This window comes from Anomaloglossus baeobatrachus, chromosome 4 (genome assembly GCF_048569485.1).
Source record: "Anomaloglossus baeobatrachus isolate aAnoBae1 chromosome 4, aAnoBae1.hap1, whole genome shotgun sequence".
In the NCBI taxonomy this organism is placed as follows: domain Eukaryota; kingdom Metazoa; phylum Chordata; class Amphibia; order Anura; family Aromobatidae; genus Anomaloglossus; species Anomaloglossus baeobatrachus.
Genome location: NC_134356.1, coordinates 169228457 through 169246687, shown reverse-complemented (window position 1 = coordinate 169246687; position 18231 = coordinate 169228457). Strand labels below are relative to the sequence as shown.

At 49.3% G+C, this 18231-nt stretch overlaps 1 protein-coding gene across 2 annotated transcripts in view; it reads right to left on the bottom strand.

Moving 5' to 3' along the window:
• The window catches only part of LOC142303315 (E3 ubiquitin-protein ligase RNF14-like), a 53300-nt gene that overhangs the window by 7091 nt on the left and 27978 nt on the right, over positions 1–18231 (bottom strand). For both annotated transcript variants that reach the window (XM_075344586.1, XM_075344587.1), the window contains exon 6: positions 1839–2005. In XM_075344586.1, the coding sequence (XP_075200701.1) occupies positions 1839–2005 (167 nt within the window). The remainder of the gene's footprint in view (positions 1–1838; positions 2006–18231) is intronic.

Sequence of the window (18231 nt, the reverse complement as noted above, 5' to 3'; positions counted from 1 at the left end):
AAATGCGCTAGGGCTTATTTATGGGATAGGGCTTATTTCTGAGGAATCATTGGTTGGGTGTAAGTTTGCCCCCCCAGAGATAGCAAACACCCCCCAAAAGAGTCATACTTGCCAGACCCCAGACATCTGTTTCACTCCAAGGTGCTCCTGCGATCCGAGCAGGTCCTTGTGTGCTCCACAGCGGTTCTCCTGTGCTTTCTTCTAGTGCACACATACACAAAGACTGTAGGAACATCATACACATACACGCACACAGACACATACACACACAGAAACATCCGATGATACCATACTGCTTCCAACTAGCAGCACTGTGGATCACAAGGACCTGCGGTGGAACACATGGAGGACCTGTAGTGGGATACATCGATGCGTTCCACTTCAGGTCCTTGATGCGTTCCACCGCATGTCCTCGTGTTCCAATTCATCCTAAGGTCCCTGGAGCAGTACGGGATCACCGTGTGTGTGTGCGCGTTCCACTGCAGGTCCTCATGTTCCAGTGCGTCCCAGGTCCCTGGAGCAGTACAGCATCACCATGTGTGTGTGCGTTCCACCGCAGGTCCTCGATGTGTTCCACAGCAGATCCTCATATTCCACAGCATCCCGTTTGGAGTCTTATGAGTATGATTGCAGGGTCTGTCTTTTCTCTTTTGGGGTGTTTGCTTTCTTTAATGAAGTCTCCTGCAGTATTCTTTCACTTTTTTAGCTACATGGAGGATTCTTTATTGAACTGCAACTAGGGCTTATTTTCAGGGTAGGGCTTATATTTAAAGGGAACCTGTCATCAGAAATTTTGCTTTAAACCTAAACGTTTCCCCCTCTACAGCTCCTGGGCTGCATTCTAGCAAGGTTCCTGTACTTTTTGTGGCCCCTTATAAACCAAATTAAATACTTTATAAACTTGTACATTTTGCTATGTAAATTTTGTAAATCGTCCATGGGGGCGGGCTCTCTGCTGACCATTGCTGTAACTCCAGCAGATTTACGCCGCTCCCCAACGCTGAATATCATATCTCAGGACGCCGCCCCTGGGCGCCCGTGGTCCCGCGCATGCGCTGTGCGACTGTAGCGGGACTGTGCACCATGTGCACGTGTGACCGCTGGTGACGTTTTGTGCAGGCACGAGGTTATGGGCGGCGCTGTGAGTGTCATCAGCAAGTGCCGCCCATAACCTCGTGACCGCACTTTCCCCTCTTCCTCCAGCGTTCTGCGCAAGCGCTTGCTGGCCAGATGACCCGACGTCACCTCTTTCCCATCTTGCCCTGCTGCAGGGTAAGATGGGAAGGAGGTGATGTCGGGTCATTTGGCCGGCGAGCGCTTGTGCAGAACGCTGGAGGCAGTGGGGGAAAGCGCGTCCACAAGATTATGGGCGGGCACTTGCGATGCAATCACAGCGCTGCCCATAATCTCATGCTTGTGACACATGTCACCAGCGATCCTGGTGTGGACGGCACCTCGGGCGCAGTGGGCGGCGTCCTGATGGATGAAATGGAGCGTGGGGGGACGGCGTCAATGTGCTGTAGGAACAGCAACGGTCACCAGAGAGCCCGCCCCCATGGACGATTTACAAAATTTACATAGCAAAAGGTACAAGTTTATAAAGTATTTAATTTGGTTTATAAGGGGCCACAAAAGGTACAGAAACCTTGCTAGAATGCAGCCCAGGAGCTGCAGAGGGGGAAACCTTTAGGTTTCAAGCTAAATGTCTGATGACAGGTTCCCTTTAAGCCTTACGCCAAAAAGGCAGAAAATTCCTGCTAGAGCTCATTTACGGGGTAAAGCTTATTTTAAGGAAAACATGGTACAAGCTTTCTTTACTGTTGCCTTTAATATTTTACCTCAGTTGGAGCTTTGCAACCAGGACAGGGTTTGGAGTACTTTCCTATCCATTCCATATTCCTCAAGCCTTCAACTGCTTTCAGAACATCTCCATATCTTTTGTCCATTTCTCTTCTTCTTTCCTCATTAGCAGCCAAATACTCTTCACTCAGTTCCAAAAATTTATCTAGGAGATATCAGGAAAATTAAACATACAAATATATTCTGCAAATATAAAAATGAAGAGATCATCAATCGTATTGTCTGTGGCTTGGAACATGTAACCCAACCATTTCTCGACGTTTCCATCACATGAAGGCAAGTATGTATGTCCCAGCTTGGGGACACCAAGACTAAGAACGCCAATTACACCGCATTAAATGCATCAGAGGATTAGATAAAACACACTGTTTCTATTTATTAATTTTAAAATAAACATTATATTTTAATATTTTTTGAGAGGTAGACCATCTATATTTGTCTATAATATACAAAGTGCAGAAAATATAAGAAAAAATTAAAATACATCAGATATTAAGACATCATTAAGTAATAAGTGGGAAACCTAGCCCAGAGAGATATGACTAAATAGAGAGGTTTTTTTCAGGATAGATGATAATGTAGGAGTCTGACCACTGAGAACCATACCAACTTACAGCATAGGGAACATTAATGACCTACAGGAGAAGTTAAGAAAACATTTGTACAACAGACTTAAAAAAAAGAAATCAACAAGAAATCTTCATCCTTAATCTTAGGTTAGCATAAACAATAATATTTTTCTGGGTCACAAATTAGAATATACACCTCTACTTCAGATCACCTAAATTCTTGGAATAAGTAGAATGGGAATTCTGGATTCCAGGTTCCAGCAATGTTTGGCAATTCCAAAACTACGCAAAAGTATGTCAGGATTAGAGATGAGTGGACTTGCTGATACTGAAACTTATCTTTTTTTAAAATTCGGATCTGGTCCGGAATCCAGTCCCCATATCAGTCTATGGGGACCAGAATCCGGAGCTTAAAAATGTTGGTAAAAGGGATAGGGAGAAAGGAGCGCGCGCTGTACTCACCAAGGATCCGTCATGGCAGCACACTACTTCCAGGACAAGCATTCATTTCCAGTGCCGCGCATTAGGCTCATCGCATATGCACTGCTTTCCCCACCCACCGGCCGGCCTAGCATCTGTGATTGGTTGCAGTCAGACATGCCCCCAGCCTGTATGACAGCATCTGACTGCAACCACTCACACAGGCGCGGTCTGTGTGTCAGTATTGTGGTATAAAATAAATAAAACAATTTGGTGAGGTGAGGTGGCAATCGGGTAATGAGGGAGTTAATGGCAGGCCACAGCAGCCACTAAGTTCTGGATTAGTAATGGCAGGCATCTATGAGACACTTCCATCACTAATCTGTAAGTGAAAGTAAATAAAAACAAATCCTTTATTTGGAATAAAATACAAAAAACACTTTTTAGAGGTTCCCACCTGTGACTGCAAATCACCTAAGTGACATCCCCGCTGATTGGCTCAGTCTCTGTCTGCAGTCACAGCAGGCAGTCATGCTCTATGGCCACTCACATGTAGCAAAGCTGAATCATTGTTTGACATCGTGTGGATTATGTCGGACCTGCAGAGGTGTTTTAGGGTTAATAAAGTGGTGAAAGAGTGTTTTTTGTATTTTATTCCAAATAAAGGATTGTTTCGGTGTTTGTGTTTATTTCAAAACCCAGCTGCTTATGAACAATTTGCAGTCATCCTTGGATCACATCTCCTCCCTCTCCTCTGCAGACTCTGCAGTGTCACATTATAATAAGACATTGCAGAGCACCCTGGATGAAGCTGCATTAGCTACATGCAGAAAAAAAAATCACACAGGCAGCAGCAGCCCTGGCACACACCACAAACATGTTTCCTCCAGCGCTGTTCAAGGTGTGTAGAGCGTCTGCGGAGAAAATTACTTTCAGCTGAAGACTTCATCCACTCAAAACCATTCATGCTCAAAACCTATAACTCTGCTCTCCATCTGGCCAAACAAGTTTACTTTACTGCCCTCATCACATCACTAGCCAGCAATCCTTAACGGCTCTTTGAAACCTTCCACTTCCTCCTGAGCCCTAAAGCACAGACCCCGGTCACCAACCTAAGCTCTGATGATCTGGCCACTTTCTTCTTACAAAAGATCAAACACATCCGTCAGAACATTTTTTAAAAATCCCACTCAGAGCCTGGATCCCCTCCCGCACCTTAGTTACATAGTTACTTAGGTTGAAAAAAGACCTAGGTCCATCTAGTTCAACCTTCCTCCACCACTTCTACATTTGGTCACAAAGTCATTTATAACCAACAATGTTTTGTGTACTGAGGAAATCATCCAGCCCTTTTTTGAAAGCTGTTATAGTATCTGCCATTACTACCTCTTGTGGTAGGGCATTCCACAGTCTTACTGCTCTAACTGTAAAGAACCCTTTACTATTTAGCTGTCGGAATCGCTTTTCTTCCACTCGCAGTGAATGCCCACTGGTCCTTAGTATTGTCTTCGGAAGAAATAAGTCATGTGCCAGTCCTTTATATTGACCACACATGTATTTATACATATAAATGAGATCTCCTCTGAGACGTCTTTTTTCTAAGCTAAACATATCTAACTTTTTCAACCTGTCATCATATGGGAGGCCTTCCATTCCTTGTAGTAGTCTAGTTGCCTGCCTTTGAACTGACTCTAACTTCTGAATGTCCTTTTTAAAATGTGGAGCCCAAAACGGAATCCCATATTCCAGATGTGGCCTTACAAGTGATTTATAGAGGGGTAACAATACGTTGGGATCACGGGATCTAATCTCTCTTTTTATACACCCTAGAATCTTGTTTGCTTTTGCAGCTGCTGCCTGACATTGAGTGCTGCTGCTCAGCTTATTTGTAATGAGAATACCCAAGTCCTTCTCCTGTTCTGTAGTCCCGAGATTACTTCCATTTAATGTATACGCAGTTTTAGGATTACTCCGTCCTAGGTGCATTACTTTACATTTATCAACATTAAATCTCATTTGCCAAGTATCTGCCCATTCTGACATCTTATCCAGATCTTTTTGTAATATTGTACTATCAAGGTCAGTTTTTAATATCCTACATAGTTTGGTGTCCTCAGCAAAGACTGACGCTTTACTATCAATCCCATCCACAAGGTCATTAATAAAGAGATTAAAAAGAATTGGTCCTAGCACAGATCCCTGCGGCACCCCACTGCTGACTATAGCCCATTTAGAGAATGTACCATTTATGACTACTCTTTGTTTCCTATCTTTTAACCAATTCCTTACCCAGTTGCATATAGTTTCCCCTAGTCCTTGCTTCTGGAGCTTTAGTATGAGGCTATTATGTGGTACAGTATGAAATGCCTTTGCAAAGTCCAAATAAATCACATCAGCTGCATTACCAATATCCAGGTTTGCACTTACCCCCTCATAGAAACCCAACAGGTTGGTTAGACACGACTTATCTTTCATGAATCCATGCTGTCTGTCAGTTATTATATTATTTTCTGCAACATATTTTTGCATGTCATCCCTTAAAATGCCCTCAAAAACTTTGCATACTACTGATGTCAGGCTTACTGGACGGTAGTTGCCTGGATCTACCCTCTTACCTTTCTTAAATATCGGTACCACATCAGCAATCCTTCAATCCTGAGGCACCCTGTTACAAGCGAGTCTAAAAAGATGAGATACAGCGGTCTGTCAATTATGGAGCTCAATTCCCTCAATATTCGTGGATGAATGCCATCTGGCCCTGGGGATTTGTCAATGTTTAATTTACTCAGACGTAGGCGTACTTCTTCTTGTGTTAAATTAATTATATCGGGTGGTGAACTTTGATTTTTCACTTGTTGAATGATGCCTGGTACAGTCAGTTCCTTGGTGAACACAGATGAGAAATGCCTATTTAATATCTCAGTCTTTTGTTTGTCCTCTATAACTAACTTGTTATTATATTTTAAGGGGCCAATACTATCCTTTGTTTTTCTTTTGGCATTAATGTATTTATAAAAGATTTTGGGATTTATTTTAATGTCATTGGCGATTTTTGTTTCAGTAGCTAGTTTTGCTTGTTTGATTTCTTTTTTGCATTGCCTATTGATATCTTTATACTCCTGAAATGCTATTTCTGTATTCTCAGCCTTCAAGATTTTAAACGCCCTTTGTTTTTGTTTTATTATACTTTGTACAGTCTTATTTATCCATAGTGGTTTATTTTTATTCCGGGACATTTTATTACCAGAGGGTATAAGTTTTTTACAGGACTCTAGCAGTATATCCTTAAACTTTCCCCATTTATGTTCAGTATCCCCAGTTAATGACTTTGTCCCAATCTACACATTTAAGCTCTTCAATTAATTTGTTGAAATCAGCTTTCCTAAAATTCCAGGTTTTAGCATTTCCCCTTTGAAATGTTCTATTGAATATTAGGTTGAAGCTTACCATATTATGATCGCTGGTGCCCAAGTGCTCCCGGACCAGTAGATCTGAAATTGTATCTGGCCTATTTGACAGGACCAGATCTAGCAAATTATCTCCCCTCATCGGTTCATCTACCATCTGAGAGAGGAAATGGTCTTGAATGGTAGATAAGAATTTACAGCTTTTAGCACAACCAGAAGATTCTATGTCCCACTGTATGTCTGGATAGTTGAAATCCCCCATAATAAGAACCCGATTATTATTATTAGCTGCCTTTTCAATTTGTTCCAGCACTTCACCCTCTATTTGTTCAGGTATGTTAGGAGGCTTATAGCAAACTCCAATTAGCATTTTTGGATTATTCCCCTCCCCATGTACATTTACCCATACTGACTCTACATTGTTGCAGTTCCCCCCAATGTCATCATTGAACACAGGTTTTAGGTTAGATTTGATAAATATACACACCCCACCACCTTTTTTGTCTTTCCTGTCCCTCCTAAATGTACTATAACCCTGTATGTTTGTCACCCAGTCATGGCTTTCATCCAGCCAGGTTTCCGTAATGCCCACCACATCATAATCCATGGTTGTCATAAGAATCTCCAATTCATTCATTTTGTTTGCAAGACTTCTTGCATTTGCCAGTAGACATTTAATCCTATTAACACCTTTATTACTCCTAGCCACCCTACGTTCCTTGCATGTCCCATCGCCCCTAATCCTTCATTGACCCCTACCATCTCACTGTCTCTATCTGCTCTATCTAGCCCCTTTTTTGCTCCACTACCCTCCCTCCACCCAGATCCTAGTTTAAAAGCTCCTCCATCCGTCTGACCATTTCTACCCCAGCACAGCTGCACCTTCCCCATTGAGGTGCAGCCCGTCCCTACCGTAGAGCCTGTAGCCGACTGAGAAGTCAGCCCAGTTCTCCATGAACCCGAACCCTTCCTTCCTGCACCAATTTCTAAGCCACGTATTTATCTCCCTAAGCTCCCGCTGTCTTTCTAGTGACGCTCGTGGCACCGGTAGTATTTCTGAAAACACCACCTTCGAGGTCCTGGACTTCAGCTTCTCTCCTAGTTCCCTGTAATCATTTTTAAGGACCTTCCACCTGCCTCTAACTTTGTCATTAGTACCAATGTGCACCATGACCGCTGGGTTTTCTCCAGCCCCACCCAGCAATCTATCTATCCGATCCGCAATATGCCGAACCCGAGCACCCGGCAGACAACACACTGTTCGGCATTCACGGTCTAGGCGACAGATGACCTTGTCTGTCCGCCTAATTATAGAGTCCCCTACCACTAACATCTGTCTGGGCTTTGCTGCACTCCTATTTCCCTCTTTCCTACAGCAGTTGTTTTCCTGGTTGCTAGGAGCAACGTCCTGCTGTAGTGACCCTAGTCTTGGGCCTTCATTCCTAATATCAGCCAAACAGGCATATTTACTAGGTTGTGCCAGATCAGGACTAGGCTCCCTGACACTTTTCCCCCTACCTCTTCTTTTAACTGTTACCCAACTACCTACCTCTGGGTCCTGATCTTCTCCACCTCCACCCTCCTCCATATCACTGGCCCCAGCCAGAGAAAGCTCAGTGAGCTCTCAAATCCTTTCCAGGTTTGCAATGCCCCTGAGTGTTGCAAGCTGCTTATTTAGATCAGTTACCTTCGCTTCCAAATACGCAACATGCTTGCATCGAGTGCAGACATATTCACCCTCGAACGGCTGCTCAAGGCATGCATACATCTGACAAGATACACACCTGGTAGCATTGTCCATGGAGCACCTATTAAATGGGGATAAACGTTAAAGTAGAAAAACAAGAAAAAAAAAAAAACAATGGGAAACGTATAAGGATAAATTCAAACTATGTTCTTGTGTTAAACTATGTAATTGTGTTTAAAATATCCCACACTTATCTTCAAACCCTGCACACTTTGCTTCAGTACCTCGCACGCTCAGCACCTCGCTTGCTCTGGCTGGTTTATATAGTTCTACAAGGACTTCCAGAAGCTGCCAGAAGCTTCTAGAAACAGGTGTGACTAATACTACTGATTAAATCCCAAGACAAACTTTTTTTTTTCTTTGCTTTTTTAACAGTATCACAGACAAACATACAAACAATTCCCTAAAGAAATTAAACAATTACAGTTATCACCACTATGTAATTGTGTTTAAACTATGCCACACTTATCTTCAAACCCTGCACACTTTGCTTCAGTTCCTCGCAGGCTAACTCAAGCTCACTTTCAGTATTCGAGCCTGTCACAGAAGAAGTGACCCAGCTCCTCGCTTCTACTCGCCCGACAACCTGCATCAGTGACCCTCTTCCCTCACATCTCCTTCAGGCTCTCTCCCCAGCTGTCACTACCTATCTAACCAAAATGTTTAACCTCTCTCTCATCAGGTAGCTTTCTTTCATCATTTAAACATGCCATCAAAGCCGCTCTACTTAAAAAATCTTCCCTCGGCCAGAACTGTGCTGCTAACTACAGACCGGTCTCTAATCTTCTCTTTATCTCTAAGCTCCTGGAGCATTTGCTCCCTCTCAATCTGGTTTCCGCTCTTTACACGCCACCGAAACAGCTCTCACCAAAGTCTACAATGATCTATTAACAGCTAAATCAAATGCCCACTACTCCCTATTGTTTCTCTTAGATCACTCAGTCGCTTTTGACACTGTGGATCACCAACTCCTCCTCACCATGCTCTGCTCTATTGGCCTCAAGGACACCACTCTCGCCTGGTTCTCCTCCTATCTCTCGACCACTCCTTCACTGTTTCCTTTGCCGGCTCTTACTCCGCTCCTCTCCCCCTCACTTTCGGGGTTCCTCACGGCTCAGTCTTGGGTCCCCTCCTTTTCTCTCAATACACCACTCCTATTGAACAAACCATCAGCAAATTTGGTTTCCAGTATCATCTCTATGCTGATGATACTCAATTATACACATCATGACCGAACATCACCCCTGCTTTATTACAAAAGCGACTGAGTGATCTAAGAGAAACAATAGGGAGTAGTGGGCATTTGATTTAGCTGTTAATAGATCATTGTAGACTTTGGTGAGAGCTGTTTCGGTGGCGTGTAAAGAGCGGAAACCAGATTGAGAGGGAGCAAATGCTCCAGAAGCTTAGAGATGCCTGCGAGGAACTGAAGCAAAGTGTGTATGTCACAAACCACCGGGGGGGTCACTCAGAAATCCCCCGCGCTGGCTACCAGTACGTCACAATCGGGGGGTAACAAGTGGGGGTCACCCCTCCTTTATACCTCCCGACCGACAGAGCACGTGATGCGCTCTCTAGCGCCCCTCTTATAGTCAGGCCAATTATGGAATTGCCCGACAATAAGCAAGGAGGCCGCTATACTACTTATGCCGATTATTGAAGGGTCCCCGGTGAGAGTAGGGTATATATTCCCCCGACCTCCGCGGGCGGAATATATAAAATCTCCCCGAATCTCACTGGCCTCCCCACAATAATCCTTGGCACAAACTCGCTGCCACCAACCGCTTCACGGTAACTATTAGCCGAACACACAGACGTGGGATTCAAGATCGAGATAACAGAACAGCCCAAGATTAATTATATAATTTAATCAGCCTAAAGCACACTAGAAACTACAATATATACAATAGGGAATCTACAGAATATACATATGTCAGAGTACAGTTACAATCAAAGCATGGGTTACAAACAGGCATACACAGTTCCAGCAGTTACCTTGTTGCGTCTGGCCACAGGGGGGCGCTGTAGGCCAGGTTTCTAGGATCCTTCCCACAGATGTTTCCTACACGTGCCCCCAGCGAAAAGACCACTGGAAAATGGCCGAAGTAGGGTTATCAACCTGGCCAAATCCAGGTCCCCTCCTACCTTCGTGACCTCACAGGGAGCACTGCTCCACCCCTGGCTTGAGTTATGGACAATATCCCAACATGGAATATGGGCCATAACTTTGCCTGGGAGCGTCGTAGGCGGACGCCAACGCTCTCATTGTGACAGCTATGAATTTAGCCACAGAACGAGGGGACTCATGACCTGTCTGCCAGTTCCCCATTGGCTGATATCACGCCTGGGGCATTTCCCAATGTCCTGCTCCCATAAAAAGGGTGTGCCGGCATCGTCCGCATGCGGAGACACCATTTTTATGGTTGCCATATTTATCGGAAATATGGCTTGCGAGATATGAACCATTTTTTACTGGAGTCGTTCTGTCTGGCTATTTCCATAGCCTTGCTAACTAGCTAGCAGCCCCCACTACAGGGTCACGGCAGGGAGTCATCCTGTGTCCATTGTCCCCACACCACCTCATCTCCATATCACAGGAGATGGCCAGGGATTTGTTGCTAAACCAGTTGTGTGAAGGAAAGGGGGGGTGACACCAGGAGTGGGCTTCCTGACATACTTGAATATCATGATTTATCGTCATATCTCCGGATTTACCTCACACCTCCCCCCTTTTGAGGGCGCTAGGGGGCAGCACACTCCGGTGTTCCCCCGTGCGCCCGTCCGCGACCTCTCCTTGTCGGGACAGCCCGTCTGCGTTACCGTGGTCACGGCCCCTTTTGTGGCGAATGGTGAAGTTGTATTGCTGGAGCGCAAGGCTCCATCGCAACAATCGCCCATTCGTCCCAGAGACGGTGTGCAACCAGCTGAGGGGATTGTGGTCCGTCTCCACGATGAAGTGGCGCCCGTATAGATAGGGTTGCAGACGCTGCAGGGCCCACACTATGGCCAGGCACTCCTTCTCCATCGTGGAATAGGCAACTTCCCTTGGTAACAGCTTCCTGCTCAGGTACAAGACTGGGTGCTCTTGGCTCGCAGAGTCCACCTGGCTGAGCACCGCACCGAGGCCGAAGTCACTGGCGTCGGTCTGTACTACAAACGGCCGCGTGAAGTCGGCTGCCTGTAGCACGGGCGGGCTGGACAGGGCGTCCTTTAGGGCCCGGAAGGCTGTCTCGCAGTCCATTGTCCAATCGACTGCAGAGGGCAGCTTCTTCTTGGTGAGGTCCGTCAAGGGCTTTGCCAGGCTACTATAGCATGGAACAAACCTCCTATAGTACCCAGCGGTCCCCAAGAAGGACATCACCTGCTTCTTGGTCCTGGGGGTGGGCCAGGATGCGATGGCTTCCACTTTCTCAGGCTCGGGCTTCAGTGTTCTCCCACCTACCCGGTGACCGAGGTACTGGACCTCGCTCATGGCCAGCTGACACTTTCCCGGCTTGATGGTCAAACCTGCCCGGTGGATCCGCCTGAGCACCTGTGCTAGATGCTCTAGGTGGTCCTCCCAGGTGGGACTGAAGACGGCAATGTCATCCAGGTACGCGGCCGCGTACCCTTCAAGTCCCTTGAGCAGGGTGTTGACCATCCGCTGGAAAGTGGCAGGGGCATTCCTCATCCCGAATGGCATCACCGTGGACTCGTACAGTCCAAATGGGGTAATAAAGGCAGAGCGTTCCCTGGCCTTGCGAGTCAGGGGGATCTGCCAATATCCCCGGCTCAGATCCATGATGGTCAGGTACTGAGCCCCGGCCAACTGATCGAGCAGGTCATCGATGCGTGGCATTGGGTACGCATCGGCGACCGTGACCGCATTGAGCCCCCTGTAGTCCACGCAGAACCGCGTGGTTCGGTCCTTCTTAGGGACGAGGACTACAGGCGAGGCCCAAGCGCTGTTGGATTCCTGGATCACCCCCAGCTTCAGCATCTCGTCAATCTCCTGGCGCATGTGTTGCTGCACCTCCAGGGAGACCCGATATGCTGAACGCCGGATCGGGGGATGATCCCCAGTGTCCACGTGATGGACAGCCAAGTCAGTCCTTCCGGGCTGGTTGGTAAACAACCCCCGGAAGGGGTGTAGGGTGGCCCACAGCTGGGACCGTTGGTCCTCCAAGAGCTGGTGGCCAACCTCCACATCCTCAATGGATCCGCCTGCCCTAACCTGGGCTAGCATATCCAAGAGGGTTTCCGCTTCTCCCTCCTCGGGCAGGTTGCACACGGGGAGCGCACATGCCTCCCGCTCATGATGTGCCTTCATCATGTTCACATGGAAGGGCTTCCGCCTTCCACGGGCAGGGTCCAGGGTGACCAGGTACGTTACAGGGTTGAGCTGCTGGTACACGAGGTATGGGCCTTCCCAGGCTGCCTGAAGCTTGTCCTGTGGTACGGGGACCAGTACCCACACCTTTTGACCCACTTGGTAGGTCCTCTCACAAGCGTTCTGGTCGTACCAACGCTTCTGATCGGCCTGGGCTTGAGCCATATTGTCGTGTACCAGTTGCGTCAAGGCCTGCATTTTGTCCCGGAAGCGCATGACATACTCGATAACCGACACTCCAGGGGTGGCCAAATCCCCTTCCCAAGCCTCTTTCACCAGAGCCAGGGGGCCCCGCACACGTCGCCCGTACAGGAGCTCAAACGGTGAGAATCCTGTTGAGGCCTGTGGAACCTCCCGGTAAGCAAATAACAGGTGTGGGAGATACCGCTCCCAGTCACGCCCATGGGAGTCGACCAACATCTTAAGCATCTGCTTTAAGGTGCCATTGAACCGCTCGCACAGGCCATTAGTCTGTGGATGGTACGGGCTGGCCACCAGATGTCGCACCTGGACTTGCTTACAGAGGGCCTCCATCAGCTGGGACATGAATTGGGTCCCCCGGTCAGTGAGCATTTCCTGGGGAAAACCCACTCGGGAGAAAATCTCCAGCAATGCGGTGGCCACCTTGTCAGCCCGAATGGACGACAAGGCCACTGCTTCTGGGTACCGGGTGGCATAGTCCACTACCGTCAGTATGAAGCGTTTCCCGGAGCTGCTGGGGATGGCCAGCGGGCCGACCAGATCCACAGCCACCCTCCTGAAAGGCTCATCGATGATTGGCAGAGATACCAGTGGGGCTTTGGGGCGTGGCCCCGCCTTCCCCACTCTCTGACAGGTTTCACACGAACGGCAGTAGGCAGCCACATCGGCCCCCATTTTTGGCCAGTAGAAATGCTGGTTTAACCTGGCCTTGGTCTTAGCGATCCCTAGGTGTCCGGCCATCGGAATCTCATGTGCGATCCGCAACAACTCCGTCCGGAACGGATAGGGTACCACCAACTGTCGGTCCCTGGGCCACGCCTCCGGTGAACCCTGCTGGACCGTGGCCCGGTACAGCCGTCCTTGGTCCCAGACCACTCGCTCCGGGTCCGAGTCCGAGGGAGGCTGTGCCGCCTGCTCCTTAAGAGCTTTCAGGCTGTCGTCAGCTTCTAACGCTGCCTGAAACCCCTGACTAGATGTGGCCAGAATCGACGAGACTGTCACATCTTCAGTCAGTACCCCGGGACCTGTGTCCTGGCCTCCACCTGACTCGGCTGCCACTTGGTCAGAAGGGGAAGAGCTATCGGACCTCCGGGAGGCCCCTTGGCTTCCAGCACTCCCACTGCGGGTGACAGCGGCCACAGCCGCTGCGACCGTGGGTCGTGCCTGCTCCTCCTCCGTTCCTGACCAAGTCGCCGGTTCAGGCAGACCTACCTGGCTTCCTGACACCCCGGTTGTGGGGGAACCATGCACCGAGATCTTACCTGGGAGCACTTCCGCTCCTGGACCGGCCCCAATCTCACCTGCCTGTTCCCCTCCTGCAGCAACAGAACCCCGCTGTGAAATCTCTGGGGACCCCACATTTGCTGTGGTAGCCCCCACCCCACACACTGGTCCTCCCCCTGCAGCACCCTGCTCTCTGCTTATCCCTGCAGAGGGCAACAGATCCCAGCTCACAGGCTGGTTACTTGTAGAGGCATTGTCACACCTTTCTCTGACCCCCTCCCCTCCTGTCACAGCTGCAGCTGCGTGTGTGTCTATGGTGTCTGTGCAAGCAGAAATATCAGAGTTCACTCCCTCCTCCCTTACATCATTCATAGATAACACATTAACATTGTCCGGAGGCATGTCAGTACTGGCTGAAGGTTCAGCCCTTCGTTGGGGCCCAAACTGGGAGGTTATCTGCCCCAAATCTGTCCCAAGTAGCACGTTTGCAGGGATCCGATCAGTTACCCCCACCTCCCTCACCCCTCGCCCTGCGCCCCAGTCCACATAAATGTCAGCAACAGGCAGCGCCGGGTCAGTGCCTCCAATCCCGGAGACAGCGAGGGTTTTTCCAGGGATCAAGTCTTGGGGGGACACCATCTCAGGCCGCACCAGAGTCACCTCCGAGGCGCTGTCTCGCAGTCCTATGGTCACAGACCGGCCGACGGTGACAGGTTGGAAGCTGTCCAGGGACCTACCACCACCCCCACCCACACAATACACCTTGGGCGGCCCTTGGGACGGGGACGGAGCCGGGGCCTTGGGACGCTGAGGGCACATGGCCTTGAAGTGTCCAGGTAGGTTGCACTGGTGGCACCGTCTTGGTTCTGCCACGGGCCTGGAGAGGGGAGTTGAGGGGGACACCCCCTGCAGTCTAGGGGCAGGTGGGGCAGTCGCAGAATTCATCTTACCCCCTCTCCAGGTGCTGCTGGTGGCCGCTCTCCTGGCCTCAGGGGCCCGGTTGTTGGTGTAGTCATCGGCAAGGGCAGCTGTAGCCGTGGACCCCTTTGGCTTCTGGTCTCGGATGAACTGGCGGAGATCCTCAGGGCAGTTCCACAAGAGTTGCTCCGTGATGAACAAGTCCAGGATCTCCGGTCCGGTGGAAAGCTGCAGGCCTTGGGTCCAGTGGTCGGCAGCTCGGGCAAGTGCCCGCCGGTGGTCAGCCCAGGAGTCCTTTGGTCCCTTCTGTAGGCTCCGGAACTTCTTGCGGTAGGACTCTGGAGTGAGGTTGTACTGTTGGATCAGGGCCCGCTTGATGGTGTCGTAGCCCTGATCTGCCTCAGCAGGCAAGTCCCCAAGGATATCCAGGGCCTTACCCCCTAAACGGGGGGTCAGGTATTTGGCCCACTGGTCCTTGTCCAGATGGTGCTGCAAGCAAGTCCGTTCAAAAGCAGTCAAGAAAGAGTCCAAGTCTCCATCCTTCTCCAGCACTGGGAAGTCCTCAACACGGACCTTTGGAAGTTTGGTGTCTCGAAGGTCACATGTGGCTGATGAGGGCCGGAGCTGAGCTAGCTGCAGCTGGTAGTCACGGTCTGCCTGTCGCTCTCGCTCTTCACGCGCTGCCTGCCGCTCTCGCTCCGCAGCCTCACGCTCTGCGTGCCGCTCCGCAGCCTCAGCGTCACGCGCTGCCTGCCGCTCTGCCCTGCGCTCTGCCAGGAGTTCCTTGTAGCCCTTCTGGTCTCCAGCCTGGAGAAGGGCCATAGCCATTTGAAGAAGGCTATCCGAGCCTCCCAGGCTCGGTGGAATGGCACGTGGTGATCTGCGGCACGCTGCAGAGCTAGGCGATTCACTGTCCCTTTCAGAGCGGAGGGCTGGCATCTGGCTCGTTGAGGAACCTTGGGTGAGCTCCTCCTCATCTTGTCCAGCAGTGCCAGGTTGCGCAATGTCCTCGGCAGAACGGTTTTCTGGCGTCGAGCTCCTGGAGGACTCGTGGGCAACCTCCTCATTGCTGTCCACAGCACCGTCCTCCCTCTCTTCGGCTCCTGCCTTAGCATTGGCCAGTTGCATAGCTCTGCTCCTGGTGCCATCAGCCATTCTTGCAGACTTTTGGTCACTGACACAGAACTGACACCTGATGCCTCCACACACCTTACAGTATCTGCACTCTGACACTCTAGTGTTGAGCTAGTCTGAAGACCCCAGCAGCCACAGCTGCTGCAGGCAGTCTTTAGTGTCTGGGAGTATGGGTCTCACACTCACACACACTATTATCTCGATCCCACCGCTATGCCACCAATATGTCACAAACCACCGGGGGGGTCACTCAGAAATCCCCCGCGCTGGCTACCAGTACGTCACAATCGGGGGGTAACAAGTGGGGGTCACCCCTCCTTTATACCTCCCGACCGACAGAGCACGTGATGCGCTCTCTAGCGCCCCTCTTATAGTCAGGCCAATTATGGAATTGCCCGACAATAAGCAAGGAGGCCGCTATACTACTTATGCCGATTATTGAAGGGTCCCCGGTGAGAGTAGGGTATATATTCCCCCGACCTCCGCGGGCGGAATATATAAAATCTCCCCGAATCTCACTGGCCTCCCCACAATAATCCTTGGCACAAACTCGCTGCCACCAACCGCTTCACGGTAACTATTAGCCGAACACACAGACGTGGGATTCAAGATCGAGATAACAGAACAGCCCAAGATTAATTATATAATTTAATCAGCCTAAAGCACACTAGAAACTACAATATATACAATAGGGAATCTACAGAATATACATATGTCAGAGTACAGTTACAATCAAAGCATGGGTTACAAACAGGCATACACAGTTCCAGCAGTTACCTTGTTGCGTCTGGCCACAGGGGGGCGCTGTAGGCCAGGTTTCTAGGATCCTTCCCACAGATGTTTCCTACACGTGCCCCCAGCGAAAAGACCACTGGAAAATGGCCGAAGTAGGGTTATCAACCTGGCCAAATCCAGGTCCCCTCCTACCTTCGTGACCTCACAGGGAGCACTGCTCCACCCCTGGCTTGAGTTATGGACAATATCCCAACATGGAATATGGGCCATAACTTTGCCTGGGAGCGTCGTAGGCGGACGCCAACGCTCTCATTGTGACAGCTATGAATTTAGCCACAGAACGAGGGGACTCATGACCTGTCTGCCAGTTCCCCATTGGCTGATATCACGCCTGGGGCATTTCCCAATGTCCTGCTCCCATAAAAAGGGTGTGCCGGCATCGTCCGCATGCGGAGACACCATTTTTATGGTTGCCATATTTATCGGAAATATGGCTTGCGAGATATGAACCATTTTTTACTGGAGTCGTTCTGTCTGGCTATTTCCATAGCCTTGCTAACTAGCTAGCAGCCCCCACTACAGGGTCACGGCAGGGAGTCATCCTGTGTCCATTGTCCCCACACCACCTCATCTCCATATCACAGGAGATGGCCAGGGATTTGTCGCTAAACCAGTTGTGTGAAGGAAAGGGGGGGTGACACCAGGAGTGGGCTTCCTGACATACTTGAATATCATGATTTATCGTCATATCTCCGGATTTACCTCACACCCGACAACCTGCATCAGTGACCCTCTTCCCTCACATCTCCTTCAGGCTCTCTCCCCAGCTGTCACTACCTATCTAACCAAAATGTTTAACCTCTCTCTCATCAGGTAGCTTTCTTTCATCATTTAAACATGCCATCAAAGCCGCTCTACTTAAAAAATCTTCCCTCGGCCAGAACTGTGCTGCTAACTACAGACCGGTCTCTAATCTTCTCTTTATCTCTAAGCTCCTGGAGCATTTGCTCCCTCTCAATCTGGTTTCCGCTCTTTACACGCCACCGAAACAGCTCTCACCAAAGTCTACAATGATCTATTAACAGCTAAATCAAATGCCCACTACTCCCTATTGTTTCTCTTAGATCACTCAGTCGCTTTTGACACTGTGGATCACCAACTCCTCCTCACCATGCTCTGCTCTATTGGCCTCAAGGACACCACTCTCGCCTGGTTCTCCTCCTATCTCTCGACCACTCCTTCACTGTTTCCTTTGCCGGCTCTTACTCCGCTCCTCTCCCCCTCACTTTCGGGGTTCCTCACGGCTCAGTCTTGGGTCCCCTCCTTTTCTCTCAATACACCACTCCTATTGGACAAACCATCAGCAAATTTGGTTTCCAGTATCATCTCTATGCTGATGATACTCAATTATACACATCATGACCGAACATCACCCCTGCTTTATTACAAAATACCAGGGATTGTCTGTCTGCTGTCTCTCAAAGCATGTCCTTCCTCTATCTGAAACTGAATGTCTCCAAAACTGAGTTTCTTGTGTTTCCTCCCTCTACTACCCAGCCTATACCCAACATCTCAATTACCTTCGATAATTTAATCATTACTCTCAAGCGGCATGCTCCCTGTCTTGGGGTTATATTTGACTCAGAA